Source organism: Vigna angularis, chromosome 3 (assembly GCF_016808095.1).
Source record: "Vigna angularis cultivar LongXiaoDou No.4 chromosome 3, ASM1680809v1, whole genome shotgun sequence".
NCBI lineage: Eukaryota > Viridiplantae > Streptophyta > Magnoliopsida > Fabales > Fabaceae > Vigna > Vigna angularis.
Genome location: NC_068972.1, coordinates 8,186,492 through 8,211,428, shown reverse-complemented (window position 1 = coordinate 8,211,428; position 24,937 = coordinate 8,186,492). Strand labels below are relative to the sequence as shown.

General features: G+C 33.5%; 4 protein-coding genes across 11 annotated transcripts; 3 read left to right on the top strand and 1 right to left on the bottom strand.

The window, feature by feature from the left end:
- The first annotated feature begins 1,130 nt into the window (after positions 1-1,130).
- Positions 1,131-4,253, top strand: LOC108325603 (receptor-like protein EIX2). The gene is made up of 2 exons (XM_017558697.2): positions 1,131-3,768; positions 3,889-4,253. Exon 1 carries the CDS (start codon positions 1,775-1,777, stop codon positions 3,764-3,766), a length of 1,992 nt encoding a protein of 663 aa, XP_017414186.2. The 5' UTR covers positions 1,131-1,774; the 3' UTR covers positions 3,767-3,768; positions 3,889-4,253.
- A 514-nt stretch (positions 4,254-4,767) lies between these two features.
- On the top strand, positions 4,768-8,137 carry LOC108324023 (probable arabinosyltransferase ARAD1). The gene is made up of 3 exons (XM_017556805.2): positions 4,768-5,491; positions 5,611-5,864; positions 7,291-8,137. The coding sequence occupies exons 1-3, from the start codon at positions 4,873-4,875 to the stop codon at positions 7,840-7,842; spliced, it is 1,425 nt and encodes a 474-aa protein (XP_017412294.1). The 5' UTR covers positions 4,768-4,872; the 3' UTR covers positions 7,843-8,137.
- Positions 8,138-11,163: 3,026 nt separating this feature from the next.
- Positions 11,164-11,568, top strand: LOC128195747 (dirigent protein 22-like). The gene is made up of 2 exons (XM_052874148.1): positions 11,164-11,305; positions 11,375-11,568. The coding sequence occupies exons 1-2, from the start codon at positions 11,164-11,166 to the stop codon at positions 11,566-11,568; spliced, it is 336 nt and encodes a 111-aa protein (XP_052730108.1).
- A 1,744-nt stretch (positions 11,569-13,312) lies between these two features.
- On the bottom strand, positions 13,313-23,972 carry LOC108326069 (putative 1-phosphatidylinositol-3-phosphate 5-kinase FAB1D). 8 transcript variants are annotated; one of them, XM_017559328.2, is made up of 13 exons: positions 23,661-23,972; positions 22,205-22,462; positions 22,065-22,098; positions 21,325-21,981; positions 20,112-20,256; positions 19,702-20,043; positions 18,086-18,928; positions 17,536-17,852; positions 17,047-17,173; positions 16,758-16,895; positions 14,996-16,321; positions 14,442-14,708; positions 13,313-13,913 (listed from the first exon to the last, which is right to left on the bottom strand). In XM_017559328.2, the coding sequence occupies exons 2-13, from the start codon at positions 22,443-22,445 to the stop codon at positions 13,590-13,592; spliced, it is 4,761 nt and encodes a 1,586-aa protein (XP_017414817.2). In that variant the 5' UTR covers positions 22,446-22,462; positions 23,661-23,972; the 3' UTR covers positions 13,313-13,589. The 8 variants fall into 8 exon arrangements, with proteins under 8 accessions (XP_017414817.2, XP_017414816.2, XP_017414818.2 ...); XM_017559327.2 differs by having other exon boundaries at positions 23,666-23,972; XM_017559329.2 differs by having other exon boundaries at positions 21,325-21,975; positions 23,666-23,972.
- Positions 23,973-24,937: the final 965 nt, after the last annotated feature.

Here is a 24,937-nt window from a genome sequence, read left to right as displayed (position 1 = left end):
AGTTTATTCAAAAAATATTAATAGTTTATCATATTAATTATAATATTTATCATTTTTCTTCAAAAAAATATTAATTAGTTAAGATTGTTTGAAGAAACACTTAATCTGAAAGACAATTTAAACAGATCTTATGTTAACAAATTATTCTCAATTAGTAATAATTGGAAGTAGATAAATGAATTGATAAAAAGGACAAATGAGAATTTTACTGTGTATTCTAGTTTGTATATAAGAGCGAATTAATATAAGATATTTTATCGGTTATAAAAAAAAACTTAAAATAATAAAAAAAGAAAAAAAGCATTACTTTTTCGTTAGAAAAGTTAATAACTAATAACAAATGTAATTCTATTGGTGATATGTAAATGCTAAAAATGTCGTTATTCTATTAGCTGAAGGAAATTGATAATTATTCTATTAGCTGAAGGAAATTGATAATTTTGGAAACCGACAATTTTGTTTGACTGTAACACTAATTACCCTGCAGCAATCTTAACAATATAGCACATCCAACCATTCATATAAGGGTATTGCTTCTACACTCTATCAAATTTCTGTCTCACCCCATCAACAGTGGGATTTATCCTACAGTTACATTCTGTTGTAATACTGAATTAAGCTACTTTGATATTTATGTTTTAATTGAAATTTAAATATTAATATAAAATATAATATAACTACATAGAGCTATTAATTTACATACTGTCACTGTAGAGAGTAAGACTTTGATTTTTGAAATTTCTCATTCCATCATGTGACCTGGGCATCAAAGATAATAAATGAGCTTTTATTAAGGATTGAAATTTCTCACTCCATCGTGTGGGGGAACATATTCTGTCATGCGCGTACAAATACACGGAGATTTAGCTGCACAAACAGTTGCAATGGTAATAATATTTTCTCATTCAACATAAAATTTTATCTGATGTGAAGTTTTTTATCCTGTTATCCAGATATGAACGATGAAAAATGATATTTTGACCGACACAAAATTTTTATATTCATTTGAAATTATTTATTAATTATTTTTTATTTTTATTCTTTTTAAAAAAATACAAAAGTTCATTCTACCTTTACTAAAATATAATGCGTCAAAGTCCAAACTCTTCAACAGTATAAATAGAGTCCTTCATTTTATAATATCAAGACAAATTCAGAATGTTACAAGTGTAGAGTTCCATTCAATCAAGGTTCAGACCATGAATACATTTCCTCCTCTGCTTGCAATCATCTTTGCCTGTTTGCTATGTACAATCATGTTCTATACTGGCAATTGCAACTCCAATATTCGCTGCAACAAGAAAGACAAGGATGCTCTCTTAAAGTTCAAGCAAGGAATCGAAGATCCAGCAGGTGTGCTCTTTTCATGGTCAACTCAACACGATTGTTGCGAATGGAAAGGAGTCATGTGTGACAATTTCACGAGTAGAGTCACTCAACTCAGTCTTCCTTGTTACACAACTCCTCCAACTTACACTGATAAAATAGATAAATCACACTGCCTCACAGGTTCCATTTACCTATCCTTGTTTGTCCTGGAGTTTGAATTTCTATATCACTTGAATCTGAGTAATAACAACTTCTCAACTATTCAATTTGGTTCTCATGTGTATGCCCGAAATTGCCATAATCTATCTACTGCTACTCCTTCCCATCGATGTGTAAACTCTTCAGATCTTCGTTATCTTGATTTATCGTTCAACTTTTATGCCAAGACCAGTCTTCAATGGCTTTCTCATTTTTCCTCCTTGAAATATCTTAACCTCGATGCCACATGCATCATTGTCATCTTAAAGACTTGAGTCCGTATCTTCAATTTGCCAATTTTACAGCACTCAAAGTTCTTTCTCTTCCTGGAAATGATTTTAGGTCAGTGTTACCAAAATGGCTATTCAATTTAAGTAGTGGTATCTCTTCCATTGACCTAGGGTCAAATTTTTTACAAGGTCAACTACCTAAGGCGATGTTAAATCTTCGACACTTGGAAATCTTGAACTTGCACGGCAATTACTTCAACGGACCAATTCCACATTGGTTAGGAGAATTTGAACATCTGAGACATCTTAATCTTAGAAAAAACATGTTTTCTGGATCTATTCCCACAAGTTTGGGAAATCTATCATCCTTAGTTTTCTTGGCGGTCAACTCAAATAGATTGACGGGAGTTGTGTCTGAGAAAACTTTTGCCAGACTGTCAAAATTGAAGAAGTTAGGCATATTCATATCACCACCATTAATCTTTGATTTTGACTCCAACTGGATTCCTGCCTTTCAACTTGAGCGATTAAATCTTGCATTTTCAGGAACTAAATTTCCTGAGTGGTTATACACACAAAAGTCTCTTGAATCTTTAAGTATTTATGAATCATCATTTGAGGGTAGCGAAAAATTTTGGAATTTTCTGTCAAGAATGAAAGAAGTGAATTTAGAACAGAATTCGATAGATGGGAACTTGTCAAACGTGTTGTTGAACTCTGCTTTCATATCTTTGTCATCAAATGATCTGAAGGGTTGGTTGCCTCGATTGTCATCGAACGTGGTCGTTGTACGGTTGTCAAACAACTCATTATCAGGAAACTTGTCTTCTCTCTTGTGTGATGATGAGATGTTGAATGGGAAAAGTAATTTGGTGTACTTGGACGTATCACTTAATCGTCTGTCGGGAGGACTTACAAATTGTTGGGGAAACTGGAAATCATTGGTTCATGTTAATTTGGGAAGCAATTATCTAACAGGCAAGATATCACCATCAATGGGCCTGTTGCCTAATCTCACATCATTCCATCTACATGAAAATAAGCTCTATGGAGAAATTCCCTCCTCGCTGAAAAATTGTCACTCTTTGTTAATCTTCAATGTTCGGGAAAACAACTTTTCAGGAAATATACCAAATTGGATACCAGATGCTGCAAAAGTTCTCCAATTAAGATCCAATCATTTTACAGGAAATATCCCACCACATATATGCCAAATGTCTTCCCTCATTGTTTTGGATATTGCAGATAACACAATCTCAGGACATATACCCAACTGCCTTCACAATATCACAGCCTTAGTTTCCGGCAAAACTTCAGTCCACATGCTTTCTTTTTTCTTTCCCTTGCCTGATGGTCGCTACTACACCTTTGAAGACAATCTTGAGCTGGTTACAAAGGGTCAAGCAATAAAATACGGAAAAAACCTGCACTTTATGAACTTAATTGATTTGTCAAGTAACAATATTTCTGGAGCATTACCTCCACAAATGTTTAGACTCCTTGGATTATGTTCCTTGAACTTGTCCCACAATAAATTAACCGGAAAATTTCCAAATGAGATTGGAAACATGAACCAGTTGGAGTCCCTTGATTTTTCAGCAAACCAACTTTGGGGTGAAATTCCCCAAACTCTATCAAATCTGTCCTTTTTGAGTTACTTAAACCTGTCATTCAACAATTTCACGGGCAAAATACCATCAGGAACACAGCTCCAAGGTTTCGGTGAACTTAGCTATATCGGTAATACTTATCTTTGTGGACCTCCACTTACAAAAACATGCTTCCAAGATTATGTAAAGCAAATAAAAGAAGATGAGGATAAATCTGAATTTTGGTCATGGTTTTATACTGGAACAGAAACTGGATTTGGCATGAGTTTTTTGGGAGTGTGTTGTGCCCTTTTCTTAAATAGAAAATGGAGGCACGCTTACTTCAAGTTTCTCTGTCGTTTGATAGATCGACTTTATGTTATGGGACTCATCACTATAAATTCCTTCTCTTTTGCGTAGTGGTAAGCAGAAACTTTCAATTGAGGTTTCGATTTATTTTATTTATCGAATTGATCATACTAGAGGCTTTTATATTACATGCCTGTGATAATGACAATGCTTTTATTATATTACACATTCAGGCATTCCTCATTCTTTAGAAGGGAATAAGTCATCAAGTGGGAGAGAAAACAAAGACAGTGATGCAATTTTGATGGCAACAGCGACCACTCACTGTCCATTAGCTCAAGATTTAGATTTTGTTTTTATTCCATCGGCAGACTGCGATTATACTTCTAGACTTCTCTTTTATTTCTTTATTTTCCCACGTAAGGATCTTACAGTATTACGTAATTAATGGCGTTAATCACTACAGCATTATCTTCTGAAGATGCATCCATTTTCATTTTCAAAAACCTTTACTTTACTCTCCCAATTTAAGTTTCTTGTCCGTTTACAATCATAGTATTTTGTTTTTATCTGAAAACTCTTTAATTTATCTGCCAAATTTTACCCTTCTCATGTTTTTCATTAATTAGTTCAAACTTCTTTAAGCTTATATCTGGAAAAAAATTATGTTTTAGGAAATTTACAATGTTTAAATTTGTATCAGTTTGATTTTTTTTATATTTTTATTTTTTGTTTTAGTAAATTCATTCAGTTTTTTTAAATTTTAAGTTCTTAGTTTAGAAAGAATAGTTTATTTTTACTACATAAAAAGTTAACTAAGTACTTTCAAAATTTAACATTATAATATTTATAAATAAAAATCAGATAATTTAAATGTTTAATCATTAAAATATTAATATAAAATAACATTTAATAATTAAAAAGTACGTGACACTTCACTTCGATATTAATTCTAAAGGAAGAGAAATAAAGAAAAAGAACATGTAAAATGAAGGAGAGAGGAGAGATAAAACTGATACAAGAGAGAAAAAAAAGAAGATAAAGAAAGAGTATAATATATTAAGTATATATTATTTATTCTAAAATATATGTTAAATAAAGTAATAATTTTCTTTTTCTTTTTTAAAGAAAAATACCCACCATCTTCTTGTTTTCTTCTCCCTTGTGTCACCTTATGTTCTTACAGGGAGCCCGAGGGAGAGAACAGTGAGAAAGCGATGGCAATGACGGCGAAGAGTAACAAGAGCAACACCTCCTTAACCGTTCCGAATCTGTTTCTCTTCTTCACCCTCCTCTCCCTTTTCTCACTTTTCATCTTCCTCTTCTTCCCCACCGCCACAATCCTACACTCTTCTACCTACCCTCACGCTTCTACCACCATCAACGTCTACGTCGCCGACCTCCCCCGATCCCTCAACTACGACCTTCTCCACCGTTACTGGACCTCGTTCTCCGACTCCCGACTCTCCACCGATGAAGATCACCGGCATCCCCCCTCCCTCCATCCAGTGGCCAAATACCCGCCTTACCCGGACAACCCTCTCATCAAACAGTACAGCGCGGAGTACTGGATCATGGGCGACCTTATGACCCCACCACAACATCGCGTCACATCCTTCGCCAAGCGTGTCCTCGACCCGCGTCTCGCCGACGTCGTTTTCGTTCCGTTCTTCGCCACGCTCAGCGCGGAGATGCAGCTCGGAGCGAACAAGGGCGCGTTCAGGAAGAAGACCGGGAACGAGGATTACAAGCGGCAGAGGGAGGTCATGGACGCCGTTAGAAGCACCGAGGCCTGGAACCGTTCCGGAGGACGAGATCACGTGTTTGTGCTGACGGGTGGGTTTTGGAAACAGTTTTTGTTTTTCTTTTTTTGCGTTGAATGTGAGGGTGTTTCGGCTTATGAATTTCTAGTCTTTGGATTCTCAGGGTATTAAAACTGAAGCGTTGTTTGGCAGACCCGGTGGCCATGTGGCATGTCAAAGATGAGATTGCCCCTGCTATTTTGCTCGTTGTGGATTTTGGCGGTTGGTATAGGCTTGACTCCAGAGGTTCTAACTCTATTGAGAGTGGTGTGGTTCCTCATACTCAAGTTTCTGTGATTAAAGATGTGATTGTGCCTTACACGCATTTGCTTCCGAGGTTGGATTTGTCACAAAACAAGGAGCGTCACCAACTTCTGTATTTCAAAGGAGCTAAACATAGGCACCGGGTAAGTATTGGACTATCCGTGTTAACTTTGGTACGTTTCGTGTGTTTTATGTTGTGCTTGCTGTTACCATCATTGGAATTGTGAGACATTGCGAACAAATGTGGCTGATGCAGCAACAATTCTAGTTGCTTGATGTTGGAATCGCAATCGAGGTTGTGGATTTTTTTTAAAACCTTTTGACTTGTGATTGAGTGAGTGTTGTTCCTTTTGTCTAATACTACTTGTTCTTGATGGGATTTTCACATCAGATACATATGGTTTATCTTTTTTTGACTTAAGATTGTATGAAAAATGCCTCAGCTGCTGCTCCTTGCTGAGGTTGAAGAAAGTTACAAATTTGAGCAGATCTGCCATCTGTGTCTGCGTTTCTACAACTTTTTTCAGAAAAGAAAAGTTGTGTTGGTCACCTCTATTCTTTAGAGTATTGTTGTTGCTCAGGATTTTTTTTGAGGCAAAATGTCCTCCTTTCTGTCTCTGATCATAAGACACACTCGTCCATGTTTTGGACGTTCTTTGTGATAAGAATTAATAATCTTAGTGTACCTATACCAAGATAGGAGGAGGCAGTATTCAATTATTTGGCCACTTCTTATGCAACTTGAACGTCATGTTGATAAGATCTGTGACTGTGATGTTGCTCTCTTCCTGCCTTTTTCACAAAAAGTGGGATATGTTGCTAGATAGATATAAATAATCACTTCAAAGATTTTAACATAATGCTTGTTTATAATTTATAATTGCAATATGAGCATTATGGTTTTTCCCTTTCATCGTTTAGCTTCCTACATGCACTAGAAGTTTTAATCAATCTGTCATCCGGGAAAATACAATTCATGACTATTAAATGGCATTTTGATTTACTGAAAAATCGGTTGGTGAGAAGTATAGCGTTGTTTTCTTTGTTCTAAATGTATGATTTACCCTTTGAGCACCGGTCACAAAATAGCTCCAATATTTCCTACCTCATGCATCAAACCTACCTTTTGGCACTGCAAAGATATTTACTTTAGATTTTTGCAGCTGTATTAAGAGGTATTAAGGTTAAGAATTGATGTGACCTATATAGTTAACTTAACTGATATATCTAGTTTTGTTAACAAATTTTATTCATGTCTTCATTTGGCCATTGGGGGGGCTACTTTGTAACACTTCACCGTCATAGGTAGCCTATAGTGTTGGTGATAAATATTTAACATGCTTGGAGGATTTGTCATGATCAAATATAAAAACTTAAGCTAATTCATTCCGGCTCAACAAAGCATTTGAAAATTTGATTCCACGCCTTATTTTAATGTAAAGAGAAGCCAACAATTCATTATACTCATCCAACATACATATGGTCATTCTGGTCCTTCGAATTATGAAACCCAAAAACCATATCTGTTCCATGCTTATCTCATTCATTGACAAATATTTCAATTTTCAGGGAGGTATGATTAGAGAGAAGTTATGGGATCTAATGATTGGTGAGCCTGGTGTTATAATGGAAGAAGGTTTCCCTAATGCAACTGGGCGAGATCAATCAATAAAAGGGATGAGAACATCAGAATTTTGTCTGCATCCAGCTGGAGATACACCGACTTCATGCCGACTTTTTGATGCAATACAAAGTCTTTGTATACCTGTCATTGTCAGTGACAACATTGAGCTGCCATTTGAAGGTATGGTGGATTATTCGGAATTTTCTGTTTTTGTGGCAATTAGTGATGCCCTGAAACCAAACTGGCTCGTCAATCATCTTAAAAGCTTTTCAAAAGAGCAGAAAGCTACGTTCCGCCAAAATATGGCTCGGGTACAGCCCATTTTTGTCTACGATAATGGTCATCCGGGTGGTATTGGACCAGTGCCTTTGGATGGTGCAGTGAATCACATATGGAAGAAAGTTCACCAAAAATTGCCAATGATAAAAGAAACCATAATTCGAGAGAGAAGAAAGCCACCTGGTGTTTCAGTTCCACGACGTTGTCATTGTACCTGAATTTAAGTAGTTTTTTTTTGTTTTTCTTCTTTTAGAGGGACGAGATATAGTTTAATATCTGGTTCGGTTTTGGACCAATTTCTTTTCTTTTGGTGAGAGGAGTTTGTTAAATCTTTAGATAGTGAATGCTTATTTAATGGTGTAGAAGTTAGTTGCCATTGACTGTGAGTAGTGTGGAACTAAGCATTTGAATCTCACAGCACCTGAATTGATATGTTTCCATGCTTCTCTTCACTTTGTATTGTAGACTGATAAGTTTTCAGAGTGAAATGTTGATCGGTGATTTTATTGTTTATTGTTTGAGTCGCTGATTTCTCTTTTAAAAGTTTTCTCATTGAAGTTCTGTTGTGATGAGGATATTTTCAATATTTAAATAAAGGAAACAATTCCATATTTTTTGTAGGTTCCTTCCTTTGGAATGAAAATTCTTGTAGGAATATACTTTTCCTTCTACAGCAACAACTTTTTGGTGCCAATTTGCTTTTAATTTGGGTAATGTTTATACCTTTGCATTACTGTGGTTATAACTAACAGCCTATAGAATATAGTTTGGATTGGGATAATGCTGTTTAAAGTACCTGAAAGTAAACCTAATGGGAATTTTTTGGGCAACTCCATGTTTTCTTCCTGGACCTATACTTTCTAAAATTCCAAATATATATATATATATATATATATATATATATATATATATATATGTATGTATATATATATATATATATGTATGTATATATATATATATATATGTATGTATATATATATATATATATATGTATGTATATATATATATATATATGCTGAAATTAATAGAAAATGATAGTTTTTTATTTTTCCCCGTGCTTTAAGATTATAAGATCCATAAATATTTTAGATTATATAATGTATAATACAAATTAAAAAACAATTCTATAATATAAATTTACATTTTAAATTATATAGTCTGTAATACAAATTTGTAAGCAAGATAAAATAATAATAATAAGTAACTAAGTCATTTCACTAAGACGATTACAGAAAAAGAAATAGCCTCTACTTAAACATGTCTTGTTAAATTTTTTGGAGCAAATTACTAACTAACTTTGATGAAGTTTAAATATAATTTCAGCCAGAGCAAAAGGGCACATCAAATTATAGCCTGACTCCTGGCCCGAAAAAAATAAGCAAATAATAAGCGGCTAAAATAGAAAAAACCGACCGAAAAACAACGTCTTTTATTAACAAAACTCTTCGTAAGAAAATAAAGTAATATTATGAACTTATAGTCGACTAACGATAAAAATGCAAAAAAAGAGCCTCTAAGTTATTTTGAGTTTATGGACCGATGATATCTTTCAGGCAAATGAACTGAGAGACAAATAGTTAACCCGTAAAAATAGTAATAACTGTCGAGGAGTTAATGAAAATAATTGTTATTTATTGACAATTAAAAATATAATTTATTGGTGATTAATAAGTCTGACCTAACACGGTAAGCTCATTATAATTTATAAATATTTGTCTGACAAAAAGGACATGTAACTTTTGAACTTTGATAACTAATCTTGATTACAAAATTATTGTGCAAAGTTACTTACTTCAGCGTCGGAGTGTCTTTTATAGGCACTCTCCCCGCGGCTTGGATAAGGAGAAGAGAAAAGATATCGCAACCAAATAATGGAGCGAAGAACTTTGAATGTTTTGGATTAGGGTTTTAAATCATGCCGAAACATAAAGTATTTTTTGCATAAAACTTTATATAAGTGTTACAATTTTCCTTTTAATTTGATACATCATTTAGGAGTATATGTAGATAAAATATGCTTTGAAAAGAAAATCTATCTCTACGTTTTATCTTTGGAATTCATTATCCATCACTACCTTTGTATTTAAACTTATTATAAATTTCTCCTTTAAAACATATTTAAAATTAATAATTATTTGATCTTAATTATTTCGTTATGGATTCAAAACTTTCCTATCACATGTCACTGAACAAATACAAACTCATTCATCCTTAACTTGATGAGATGAAACTTTTAATTAAAAAATCTTCGAAGAGTGGCTTCATTAATATTAAACTTAACAAGGGTAAAAAATTTAAAAGATAAAATATTGTTTAATCAGCAAAAAGGATTCTATAAAATTTCCTGTCACTTTATTCTATCTAAGTTTCTATTTTCTATTTCTAGTCAAATCCTAACTTGCAGCTTTTATTCAAAGTAGCAGGTAGAGGTGTCAATTTAATCCATGGTCCTAGGGTAAGCCCTAATCCATTATTGAAAAAGTCATATTTTAAGAAGTTCTTCAAGTAGGGGTCAGAAAAAAGTCACAATCTCCAAAACCCTCTCTCAAGTGGGTTAGGGTCACGGTTAAAGTGGGTTTAGCTCCACTGCAAAACTTTAATTAAATTTTAGAAACAATATAATTTATATATACATAATTTATTGTAATTTTACTCTCTCTCATATATATTATATTGTATATATTATATATATTAAATATTTATGAATCAAATTGGTCAAATAACCGCATTAGAAAGATAAAAAATGAGGTTTTATGTAAATTAAACTTGTTGATATAAAAAATTAATATTGGAAATTTACATTTTAATCTTATAAACAGTCACTCAAGTATAGAAATATGTTAATTAATTATAAACAATTCATTTAATATCTATCAGTTTTTCATTAATAATTTTCAGTTTATTCTTACATTTTTACTTATTTCTAAACTACTCATACAACCTGTTTTATCGGTGGTCTGTTCTTTGACATGTTAATTAATTATAAATAATTCATTTAATATCTATCAGTTTTTCATTAATAATTTTTAGTTTATTCTTACATTTTTACTTATTTCTAAACTACTCATACAACATGTTCTATTGGTGGTCTCGTCTTTGACTAATGTGAATACTTATTTATATATATATATATATATATATATATATATATATATATATATATATATAAATACCTATAAAATAGAGAAGTAAAAAAAATTGTTTTCCATAAATTAAAGGGTTAAATATGTTTTTCGTCCCTTAAGTACCACACGATTTTGGTTTTAGTCCCTATTCAAAACTTTGATGGTTTTTAGTTCTCGAAGTTTTGAAACTCTTAGTATTAGTCCTTAAAAATGGATGGCGTTAAGTTTTAGTAGATGTGTCAAACGACGATGTTAGGTTTGATGCCAGCGTTATGTGTTGGAATACCGGTCCTGGTTGGGGTTTTTGCCTTGGTTGATGTTATTCTTTTGTTGTTGAAAGGAAGAAAGAAACGTTCAGGCCTCCAAAACAAATCAAGAAACGTTTATTCTTCTTCCTTCAGAAATACAACGTCCATGGAAAGTGGAGGTGTCTACTTTGGGATCTCTGTCTTCTCCTTCGACGAGCTCAGAGAGGCAACCAACAATTTTGATGAAGCTAGGAAGTTTGGAGAAGGAGGACCGGAGCCAACCTCGAAGGTGGTGGGAAGAATCGAGGGTTTGGTTGTAGGAACGTCGTAGAGGGAGTTTATCTTGTTGGTGGTTCTGAACTTCGTGTTAATTGAAGGGAAGTACAATGGGAGCACCATCACTGTGTTGGGGAGGAACCGCATCACCCAAAACATCAGGGAGATTCCAGTAATTGGAGGCACTGGAGTGTTCAGATTTGCCATGGGATATGCAGAGACTAATACCATTTTTCTTAATCCAAAAATGAGGTCTACCATTGAATACAACATTTATGTTTCCCACTACTTTTGAGTTAAATTAAAATAGTTTTTCTTTAGATTTCGCCTTAATTTTACAGTAAAATCCAATTTAAAGAAAAGGCCATTAACTTCTGCTAAGAAAAGCAAGAAAAACAGCCCCTCATATAATTTACAAATTAATGAGAAAGAAAGAAATACACAAGAGAAAAGGAAACAACTAACAAAAACATCATATGTTCCCAGGTTCTTGTAATTGCTGCAAATCGTAAAAAAAGATCAAAACAATCTCAAGAATCCAAAACTTTACAAATGAAAGGGGAAAAAATAGGCAGACTTTTTTGTACACGTTCCTCTGGCGATCAACGCAAAGTGAAAAATGGACCTTCCTGGCCACGGTGCTGCTGGAGGGCGAGGGGCAGAAACGGGAAGCTTCTGAGTGGCGTAGAAGTCAAAGTTAGATTCAACTTGAAAAATGAAACAATCAACTTGGCACGACAGCTGGCATCAAACCTGGCGTTGCTGTTTGCCACATCTACTAAAACTTAACGCCATCCATTTTTAATGACTAATACTAAGAGTTTCAAAACTACGAGGACTAAAAACCATCAAAGTTTTGAGTAGGGATTAAAACCAAAATCGTGTGATACTTAAGGGACGAAAAACATATTTAACCCTAAATTAAAATTAGTTTAAACGTTATTATCTTATTAAATATATATTTTAATTAAAATAATTATCTTATATTTTGTAAATTAAATGTTATTATTTATTTAATTATTTCTAAAACTTATTATTTTGATAAACTAAAATAATTATTTATAACAAAAATTATTTATAAAATTAATAAAAATTATTTATATTCATTGCAATATGAGTTTCATGGATGATAGATATAATTATTTTCTATAAATACATTTTTTATAGTAAATGATAAGTTGTAATTCAAATAAAGATCTCTAATATGAATTTGATGATTTCTAGTCTTAGTTTGGCTTGTAAAAATGCTTTTTTTTATTTGCTTTGCTAATGATATAAGATAATTCTTATGACAAATTTTTTTTTTGCAAAGTATAAAATAAATTGAAAGAATTTAATTAGTAGTCACTTAAATTATTGGAGTTTTCTATACCTTTGTCTTTCAACATGAGTTATCTTTGAATTTCTGTTTTTTTACATTATCTTTTTATTGTTTGTATTTTGGGCCAAATTAATTATTTGTCTAATTTTTTGCAGAAGAAATCTAGATTATTATAGGTGTGACAGTGTATATGGAAAAATGGAATTGTTGTCTAAGATTAGAACTTCTAGAAAAAATGAAATATTATATCATAATTTAAATTCAATATATAATTTATATATTCAAACAAGATTATTTATAGAATTTTAAGTACGAAAATAAATATTTATTTTATATAATAAAAAAGATAATTAGGTAATTTTGGTCTATCAAATATAATTGGATCATTTTTAAAAATTATAACACTTAGACTTGTAACAAATTAGAATTAATTACATTTTTTCTTGTATTTAAAATAAAAAAAAATTCTAAAAAAAAGACCCATAGGTTGACCCTAACCCACAGGGCTTTTATAGATATTTTGACCTTATGGGCTTTTTCTATGAGGAGCTTTTTGGTCCTGTGGACTTTTCTGACCCCAACCCACGTGGGTCAGGGCCAAACCATATTAGTGCGGCCAAATTGACGAGTCTAGTAACAGGGCTGTCCATTCAAGTAGTAATAATAACTGGTAAAGAATGTGGTTTCATTGTAATATGTAAAGAAGCAAAAACCAAGATTGCAAAGGCAAGCTCTCTTCATTGATTAAATAAACCTTTACATTTACCATAGGCTTTACAAAAATTTACTTTTCTCTTACAGGGAGAGGATGGACCTGTAAATGACAGCATCCCTAGAAATTCGCTAAAAAATGCAGAATAGCAGGGCTAGGTTTACAATCAATATTTGATTGTCTATATACATTGCTAACTACTTGCATAAATTCTCAAATTTGTATATATATTTTGGAAAGAAATCAATAGATTTGGACAGAGAAAGCACTCGTCACTCTTGTACTAGGGCTTTTCTGGGGAAGGATGATCATCATCTTCTTCCCCTGAGCAACAAAGTTTGCAAGGATTGGAAGATTTCTGAGAACACCAGTGATCTGGAATACTAAAAAAATATGTAGACATAAACTTTCTGAACCTCTTTTTGTATTCTTTAGGAGAGATTACAGTTGGCAACACATTTCTTGGCACAACAAGTGATGACTTCATCCATGTCTCAAGATGCTTGTCCCATGTATATTGCCTGAGATAATCAATGATCCCGCAGACTAGCTCGCGCTTCTGAGAATCTACTCCAACAAGCAAGGAGTAATCCATCACATTGATTGACTGCATATTGAGCAAACAATGAAATAAACAATGTCAGATAATCAGGAAAAGAAGTCCAAAACAAAAACAAATTCAAGAATAAGGGTAACGTAATGGCATGATTATATATGCTTTTTATGAAGAATTTAGGAACAAATACCACGATGGATTGCAGGGGCATTTAGTAGGGAGAACTAGGGAGGAATTATATGAATTCCCATAATTTGAAAATATGGATCACATTCAAATGAATTGTGCTACCAAATATACTATTGGGTTTTCATTAAGGAAAACGTGGGGAAGGTTCAACACCAATAAGTTATGAACATTCCATATAAGAAAATCAAGATACTCCATGTATTAACCTTAAGACAATGGATATGTGGATCTTATTTCTTATATGTGCTCATTCCTACTTAATGTGACCAAACTCATTTGGAATCCTAACATATACTCCATGTATTAACCAAAGAAATTAGTTCAGAGAAATACTACAATTCAATCAGAAAAGTTAAGCTTATAGGCAAAATGCTTGCAATGCAGACTTACATTCAGAAAAGATGTGTCATTCCAAACAGCGCGTTGAAGAACACGCTTTGCTTTATGACTGACATATAATGGGGAAGAGTTCATGTCATTCACAAAGTTCTGATCCAAAAGAACATCTCCATCACCATCAGCAGCAGAATTGTACCGGGCAAAAAGAGCACCTTTAAGATCATACTGGCGAGTAATATTTCGATTGTAGGTAAGATTTTCCATCACCATGAGGTCATATTTAACCTCTTTTCCACTTTTGACATGTCTTTTAGTAACCTGCATTCAGATTGACATGCTTAAAATTCCATGAAGGTAGAAAATGTAACACTATTTTAATTATATACGGCTTTCTTTTGCTTTAGTTCCCCTGTGTACTTGCTTTTATTTCAGCTTTAATCCCAAAAGAACTAGGAAAAGCAAGATCCCTGTTGAGGGACTACAATACTTTGTTAAATGTAGGAACTAAAAGTAAAAAAAAAAACGTAAATAGAGACTGAAATTTAACAATTTGGTGAAAAAGTTAGCCAATGGAAAAGAAAAAGATGCGCAAACAGCTCACCAACCTGATAGATCCCCAAGACTTTTGCAAGACAAGTTTGACTTCCAGACTCAAATGACTCTCTCATGTGTTTGAAATACAAAGAAGAAAACCCCAAAAATGAATCAAGTTCTGTCTTCTTTATTTCCTTTATGATGAATCTGTCATCAAGTGTTTTTGCAAAATAGGACTTGCTTTTTCCACCTTTGGCATCCCAATTCCTACAGCGGCTTAATGAAGCAATAAAATCAAGCTCGGATGGGCAACACCAGTTTCTAAGTTCACGAAACTGCTTGAAATAATGACATATCACTGAATATTTTTCCCTGCCAAGTGATTTTGCACCACCCATAGCAATCTCTATGCTATGGTTTTCTGTAGCACGAGAGGCCCGTGACTCTTCTGAACTGCTTGCTGCAGAATGTACAGACTCAGAATCTGAAGAACTCCTTGAAAATGATTGTAAAGAAGTTAAGGTACCATTAGTCAAGCTATGCAAACTTTCTGATGAATTTGAAGTTATACCAGTTTCATTTCTATCGTCCTCATCATCAATTTCTGATACCTCATATGTATCTTTCAATAAGGCCAGTGCACAAGCAATAATACTTGAGGGTTCACCCTCGAAGTCAGACACAACATGATTGTCAGTCTTGAGAGGGATATGCAACCGTGTACCTTCATCGGTGATTAATTGATTGGCCGTGGGTATATATTCAGCAACGGAGCTGCTTACAGATTCAAATTTTTGCAATAATCTTTTCTGGAATTCCCTTATGCCTATCTGCCGAATGTCGGTAAATGGTTTCCAGAACCAATCATTTGAATCCAGCAAGTTGGAAACTGGTGAATTGGAAGCACTTTTACTTAATAGCTTCAAATCTGCAACTGGATTATTAGCTGGAATATCTGTAGAAACTGGAGAATTCTTGCGTACTTCAAGATGATCTGGTAACTGAGTGGAAACATCCAGACTCAATTTCAACTTTTGGTCAGAAGATCTCCTTGATATCAAATCATCAACAACAGGTACTTTCACATCCTGTGTGTTAGATGGATCATCTTGTTCATTACAGTCCAGAAGAGGTCCTCCAATTGGAATTTCCTTTATTGGTAGTTCATCTACTTGAACAGGTGTGTCAAACGTAATTTCTATATCCCCATCTTGACTAACTTTCTCAGAGACATCAGATTCAAGTCTTAAGCTATCAAGTGAGCGTAATGGGTACAACCGTTGAGCCCACACATAGGATTGAATCAAAAGATCCCACATTAACCGGTTCAAAGTGAGAAGTTTGAAGGAAGCCTGGTCTGGATCCCCTTTTTTAGCAATGGCAGTCTTGACATTTTCCTGTTATCAGAACACAAGAAGTCCGAGGAAATTAATATTCACCATAGTAATCACAATATGTAAGGCTTCCATCCGGAGCAAAACTTGAAATGAAAATCCAAAACTAATGTATCACTAGCAATAAATTAAACCTGTCCACATTAAACAAAAAACTAAATTTTGCATTGGCAATGAAACTTTGGTTAGAGCTATAGTAACAGCAATATCAAACTTCAGACTTTTATTGCGCTAATACCATCACAGACTAAAACTTCCATTTTATGTATTATTATCACTATTGTTAATGCATTCTAGCATATCAAATTAAACAAATACAAATCCAAATTTAAGGTTATAGCTAGAAAAGAGACAACTCGTATAAACACATTAAAATTAGGACTTGAGTTGGTTCCATGTAAAAAGAAATGTCTCAATCATTTCAAAACAGAAAGCTAACCTCAAACTCTTCTTGCTCTTGCTTTAACATCTTCTCAACCTCAGAGAAATCTCTAATTGATCCTCCAAGGCCATCAAATTGTATTGTCTTCAAACAGTTTGCAACTTCTCTGAATAATGATATGCCTTTCATATACACCTTAAAACAAAGAAAATTAAAGATACTTTATATGCAGGTAATGTATGAGAATTAAGAACAAAACTTTTCTCAACTTATGTATATTATATTTCAGCCCCTACAAACGAAAGAAAGAAATATCTATATAAAAATAGCCTAATAGGAAGCATACATTCTTAGTCTCTTTCAAAAGCCACTCTTGTCTCATTGCACCATTGAACTCCAGTTTCTGAGGAGGCATAGACACAGTGTATGTGGTGACAGAAGAATATCTGAACATAGCAACCATGTGACCTAATCTGCATGATAAGGAAAGACAAAACGAAACCCAGCATCAATAAAACCCTCCTTGAGTTTATCAAGTCACAAATCATGGAGTCTATACTACTGAGCACAACACAAAAAAAAGCACCTTACATTAAGGAACATTCCTAAATCTTAAAAGTACTTGGGTGGCACTTCAAATTTGTATCAGCACAAAAGAAAATAAACTAAATTTTACTTAATAGCCTAATTCATAATCATCAGACCTTAGAAGTGAAGGTGACATGTCAAACAATACATCTGTTTCTCTAAAACAAATATTGAACATGTTAAAGATAAACCAAAACAAGTACAAAGCCGATTATACTATGAAAAAGGAATATATAGATAATTTTACCCAAAGAAATAGAGAAAATCCCTATCAAGAGAATGGCCACAACTCAATTTTCTGCTAGAAGAATAGCGAGAAAGGCCAAGTTCCAAAAATTTTCCAAATGATAGACTACGGGCAGTGGTAGATATCAACACTCTCTTTGTAGAACCAGAACTGCATTTTCGACAACGGCTCCACATCCAAATTTTCCCTTCTGCCTCCCCAGGCAAACGTTTTTCCAGGGGCAACCGTTTAACTTGTATTGTGAGCTGTTTATTGTGATGAGCATAATAATAAAAGTGAGCATCTGGCAATTCTTGACAGGCATCACAAAGTCTTGTCTGTATATAAAACAATAACAATCAATTAGAACAAAAACCTAGTCCAACCTTGTTTTACAGAGAAAATACACACAAGAATGATATTGCATTTTGAAACTTCAGTACCTACATACTATTTAGCTAGCTGTAATGTAACTATACCTTTATCAAATGATTCAGAATCACGCTCTGTATCATATGATTACCAATAGTCACTAAATAAAGTAGAGGAAGAGAGAAAAAGCAATGAAAACCTGATTGAGCAAGTTGTCCTGAAGAAACTTTCCAAGTGGAATATCAAAATTGTCGTAGAACATAATATGGGAAAAATGACTTTGCTTGCATACAGTGCCTCTTAAGGCATTCCGGCTAGACATCAAGACCAAAATACTCTGAGAATCCAATACTGAATTGATATCATCTTTACTTTGGAGTTCTTTTCTATCATTATGGCCATCTTTACTTATATTGCCACTGGAATCTATGTACACGGGGGAAGTCAGGGATTGCCCATCATTAAGTGACTTCACTTCATTAGAATGATTTTTTCCTTCCATCATGGTAATTCCATCAGCCTCTGGAGAGTTTAAAACAGAAATTGACTCATCAACCTGACCATCAGGCTTCCTTCCATTGAAGCCAAAGTATGCTGATAAAGATTGATAAGGAGCAGAAGAAGCAAAGGGAAAACTATCCCCCATAACTTTCTTAAGAGAAGATGAAATAGCTGAGAACCCAGAAAAGACAGCAGGATTATATGGTTCACAAGAGAATGGAGAAAACTCCTCTACTAAGTTGTTTCCATTTGTATTTTTTTCTTGAAGTCCATTGCATATAACAATATCAGTACTAACTATTCCATTTTCACCAGAATACTCAAGAGATGGAATACTTGAATTAGTCGATGCTGAATCACAGGAATCTTTATTGGTTGGCAAGATATCTGTGACACTCGAAGATGGAACGGTAGAAAACATAGCTTTCTGATCAACAAGAAATGAAGTTTCAAGAATTAGGTGATATGCCATGACAACTGCACAGCGCAAGACACATTTAATCCTCTTCAGTTCATCACTGTGAGTTCCTTTCAGTAAAATCTGCAATGGCAGGCAAAGTAGCAGTTAACAACATCCAAAACTTTAGACGGGAAGAAAGGCCAAACTATAATTTCATGTTCATAATGACAGATGAAGGTCAATAATAGTTGAGATACACATAAATTAAGCACGGATTAGACAATAAATACCCTATAGGAGCATCTTAGAAAAAAGGATTATAACCACCTTTTAACTTACTAATATGCTGATAATAATGAAACAAACATTGTTTGAAATTTCCTGCATCCAAAGTCACTCAGCCAATACTCCTCAGGCATTTTACAGATCTATGGAAGCGTTCAAATTTATTATGTGAAGGCACAGGAATGGTTTTATTTTAAATCTAACTACTCATAGGTGTGAAAGGTTTGTTAAGATGTTCAGCATTGGCCAGGAATATAAGTGGATTACTCATTGTGAGTCTTCACCCTCTAGGCCAAAATACACCAATGGTTCTACGTCACATTTCTATCTCATACTTTCAAAGTGAAAATCAGTATCAATTACGTGAAAAGTGCTACTTCATTGTTCAATATATTGACATATACAGCTGTAAGGGTAGTATGGTATCCATCCAAATTGAGGCTTCATTATCATGGCATGCTAAAGAGACAAAATGATCAGCTATACAAGCATGTGTACTTTCAAATAAATGCACGTAAAAGTAAACACAAAAATTTGCAATGTCACCAAAGAAAAGGAGTTTAGTTTGGAAGATTAAGAACTAGAATAAATAAGAAAACAGAGATTCCAAGCAACAGATAATGGCATACCGTGCAGCCCAATCGTGTAGGACAGCCCTCAATGAACATCAAAGTCTTGATGGGCTTCTTTCCTCCTTCACCAACCCCATCATGTTCCTCCACAAACTTCTCAAAATAAATAAACTCACAGTGTCTTAGCTTTTGACCATTCAAATTATCACATGATAAAATTGGTGAACCAGTACAACGTGCAACTCTTTCCAGACGGTGAAGCTTCATATCAAGCACAAGTGTCATTCCCTTTGCCAAAATTGACTCTTGTATATCACGAGAGACAGTTTTCTCCACTAATATAACATTTGGATGGCACATTTCAATACGATCCATTTTAGATTTCAGATCATCCTTCTCCTGTAAGTAAAGAAACAATCAGCTAGTGAATGGAATGTGAATAACAGAATGTAATCTAATTAAGTTACCTGGTCCATGGAGTCAAATGAGGACAGGCCATCAATAGAATGACCAAGTGCGCCGCTAATCAGTAATAATCTAGGATTTTTATACTTAGTTGGCATATGCTTGTGAGCAGCATGTTTTTTGAAGACCAAACCTCTGATTAGTTGACTGAAGCACAAAATATTTTCATTAAAATTTGCTATTATGAATCAAAATGGCAAGCTAATTTTATACGCTAGTTCATTACAAGAGATGAGACGGTGGAATAGTAACCGTTAGGCCTAAATCTACTATCCAAACTAAAAACAGTCACGTGACCTCTTTCATGTTCATCATTAAGTTCTCTTTCAGTTTTCACGTCTTCCTTTCTGTATTTCTCACTCATCGTTTTTTTCTGCTATTTCCTTCTTTTGCATTGCACTATATGTGGGAATCAAAAGATAAAGTTAAATTTTAAAAACATTTCATAAGTCTCATTAATTTAAAAAAAATTAAGAGACACGTATCAAAAATTTAAAATATCAAATATTTAATAAAAACTCGATTAAAGTGTTAAAATTATATATGTATCATTAAATCATGATATACACTTAAAAATCGCTATCATGAGTATAAATAAATATAAGTATATAAAATAGTATACTATAATAAAATTTCATCACTACATACCATTTTAGAAGGAAACAAAAAACTTACGACATGTAAAAGAAATCACTGGCCACAGATAAAAATATAAATGTATTTTAATTAAAATATATTTTTAGTGGAAAAGAAAGAAATGTAGAGAAAAAATATTAGCAACAAATATACATTTTGTATCCATGTAGGAATTAGTATCTATATTAATTTGGGTGAAGAAGTGAATAAAAAAATGTATTCAATTTTAAGGAAGAAAAAAAATCACAGTGCTCATTTTATATTTTTGGCCCTGTTGGAATTTGGAGGTTGGTCTTTTAAGCTTCACATAAACCTATCCTTTGGAACTTATTAAGATCAGCCAAAACCATCTTCTGGATAAGTCATAAGGTATTTTCATAAACTCTCTCAAACAGCCACATAAACACTCACAACATAAGTCCAACTAAGTTGTTGATATGTCCAACTATAACCATAACAAATTTGAAACAAAAATTCTCTGAAGTAAAAGTTCCACCATAACCTGTTAGTGGGAGTATATGTAAAAACAATAAATAGAAATGTCAGAAAGAAAATTCTTAATGAACAAACTACATTTACCTTTGGCCACGAGAACCAGCAGCAATGCACTTGACTTTAACATATCCATCAGGATTCATTGTACTACCTCCTACTGCATCAGGCTTCAAAAAAGAAGCGGCATCCCATGATAAAGATGTAACTATGTCCACCCAACACTTATCACCTTCGTCCGAAGGGGAAACTCCTACAGATTTAAGAAGCTGACCAACAAGTGCCTTGAATTTGCCATTCATCATTTCTTCCATTGCTCTTAGTTTTTCCTCTTTGAACCTATAGGTCCCACTTAATTCATCCTCAGAACTATTGATAGAAATTGGCTCACCCAAGTTTGCAATCCCCATGCCGTGGTCTTCATCATCGTCATTACAGGTCACACTATTGTCCATGTCATCCTGTGGGTTCTCCGGCTCAGGAGGTTCCCAAGTTTGGACTTCCAGATCATCTGGAAGAGAATATTCAGTTTCCTCGACAGAGGATTCAATAGGGTCTTCAGAATGATAAGCTTTTTCTTCTTGAAGGTTATGCCCTTGTGCAATTTCCACATCTCTCACTGTGTAACCCTCATTGTTGTTATTGCTTTCTTCGGAATAGTTTTCCATTACTTTTTGTGAACCATTCACTTGATAACCGAGATCTTCTACACCACCTTCAACTGTACTTTCTTCTTGACTATTCCTAGCACAAGAAACAAAGCAGGTATTTGAGCACAGCTAAGTTAAATATTTTATTCACAACTCTGTTTGGACGTAGCTAAGTACCTGTCACATGAGTTCACATCAACTGAAAAGTCACCTGAAATATCAGATATTCAAGAATAACTCAGTTATATAAAACCATATTGCAATATAAGACAAACATCATCAGCATTATAGATGAAAACAGAGGGATGGTAATTTACTGCAGGTGGAGACACAGCTATCAGTACTTTGCAATGATGTAGTTGGACTGACATATGGTGTCACAAACGGACTATTACTACGCCACTTCGAATTTGCTCGCTCTAGCTTCTCTCCACAGGATTTGCAAGGCCTAATGGAAACTTTGGCATTGAACTTTAGACTACTCTCATTACCCTCTTTTTTATTGTCAAAATTTGATTCTGACAAGCCCGCACCACAATAATGGCACATAATACACATCCGATCCAACACTAATTCTGGTACAAACAAAAGTATAAGTACTGAATGAGATTTGACATTCTTTTTTCTCTTTGTTGAACTAATTCATAATCCTACTCTATAAAGCCCAACTAGAATAAAATAAATTCTCCAAAGAAAAGAATGTAGATGCATAAATTCAATTTCAGTTCACTTTCCTTTTCACAAAAATAATAGTCATCAAACACAACATATGCAAATTAAAATGTGTACATAAATTAAAATTGTCACATGTAATTTAAAGATTGAAAAGAAAGAGGAAAAGGCATATCTACCTAAATAAATAAAAGCTGAAATTCTCAATAGCACTCAATATCAAAGTTCTTATATAATCCTAGAATAAAAACCAACTATTTAAAGACCCTAACTGTTATCATAGAGTATAAAAGAATAATCATAGAAATTAGAAAGAATTGCCTGGACTTAATTAATTTATTTTAGGAAAAAGATTTCCAGAGAGAAAGAGGGGGAAAGCCCCTTCGTAAAATATGAACACGTTCAAATTCATGGAAACAGGAAAATTATCAAACATCATTTTAAGAAGAGCACCCAAGGTAAGAAATCGGCCTTTTTTTTGTTGTATGGATTGATGCAATAAACAAAGGAAATACAGAACAGTTTTGCAGTAAGTTGAATCAAACAAACCTTGCGGGCAAGAAAGCATGGTTTCCATCGGGAGAGCGAAAAAATTAAATATTTATAGTATGACAGTGCACCAAAAAACTTATCAATTAAGGTGATATGTTTGCGATAATAATTTCTAAACAATAGCCAACATTCCATACAAGATCAAAAGATTTAGTAGAAACAACCGAGAAGGCTCAGATTCAAGAGTCCCACAGAAATCAATGAAGAACTACAGTTGTAGATTTATTTGTAAACAATGCATTGACAAAGAGTTGAGAACACAAAATCTCGAATTGGAACTTTTAAAATGGCGAGCAATGCGAACAGTAATGAATAAATGAATCAAAGCTCAATGTAGAAACAATATTTGTAGACAAAAGGAAATCCACATACGACTGATCCACCAAAATCAGAAAAAACACTCAATCAAATCTTCTGTTTTCAATCAAATCTCCCATGTTAGACCGAGATTCATCGAGAAAACTGCCATTTTCAACTCCCATCAAGACTTAAAAGAAGTGCACAAAATTTGATTTTTAAAACAAAAAAAAAATATGAAGAAATGCACACCTTACCGTCAAAGCAAACCCAAAAACGAATACAAGGATGTGACCTCCAAATGAATCCGAACTCCTAAACCCGCAAAAATGCACTGTTTTGAGAGATAAGCAAAGAATTTAGTGTGAACGAGTCAAAGAAACCGAGCCACGTAGGCAAAGTCGCAATCGTTTTTTAGGAAAGAGAAGAGGGTAAGCAAGAGAAAGGAGAGATATGAAGAATGGAAGAATTGCTGAATGGAAGAAAAATAAGCAATGAGAGAACTGTGTGAAGCCGAGGAGAAGAAGAAAGAACGAAGAAGAAAAAAAATGTCCAAAAAGAATAAGAAAACACAAGAAGAAATTTTTCCCTCTCTGGGACCCACTCTAATTGGTTGCCTCCGAAAAATATCAAAAAATTATTATTATTTTCAAATTTTCTTATCTGCAGCAAAAATGTTACACGGTAATTATTTATATGCTACTTGCTGGGTCGCGTGTACTCTATACTGACTGCTACATACGCTAGATTTTGGGCTAATCTTTGTCCAAATACGTAATTATGTACGCGTCATCGTCGCCAAGTGTACTTTTTCAAAATGCAACTACAACTTTCATCTTTTTAATATTGCAAGATTCCCCAATTTTCGTATAGCGCATTCCGTACCATTTATGATAAAACAATTGTACATAAAAGGACTAAAATGTTTGCAATTGTTCATGATATAAGATCGCCAATAAATGTAAATCTTAAAAAAAAAGTAAAATTATTATTTCAATAATTTAACAATAAAACTCAGATCAAATTTTCCAACGTTCATGAGATATTACCAGAATACTTACCATTTCAAGATCGCGTAGTCTAGTGATGCAACGAACAACAATAATTAAATCATTTGAATCAAAAGCTTACATTTAACGAAAAAGATAATAAATAAACTTTAACATTCATAAACCGTAAAATAAATAATAAATCATCTTTAACATTAAATTATAATAACAAGTTCTTTTTAAGGGAAAAAGCTAGTCTTTATAAAATGATAAGTTAAATTGTTAAGACATGTGTTTATATGTTTCCATTTACAACTCAATTATGTGATTAAAATATTGAATCATCGTTACAATGTTATTTCTAAATAATACTATTCCTTAACTTAGAATATATATATATATATATATATATATATATATATATACGTGTGAGTCGTAGATCTGTTTTTGAGTTGGTACATTTTAGTAATGTGTATCGAGTGAGTCGTAGGCCTGTTTTTCAGTTGGTACATTTTAGTGATGTGTATCGAGTTTTAATAG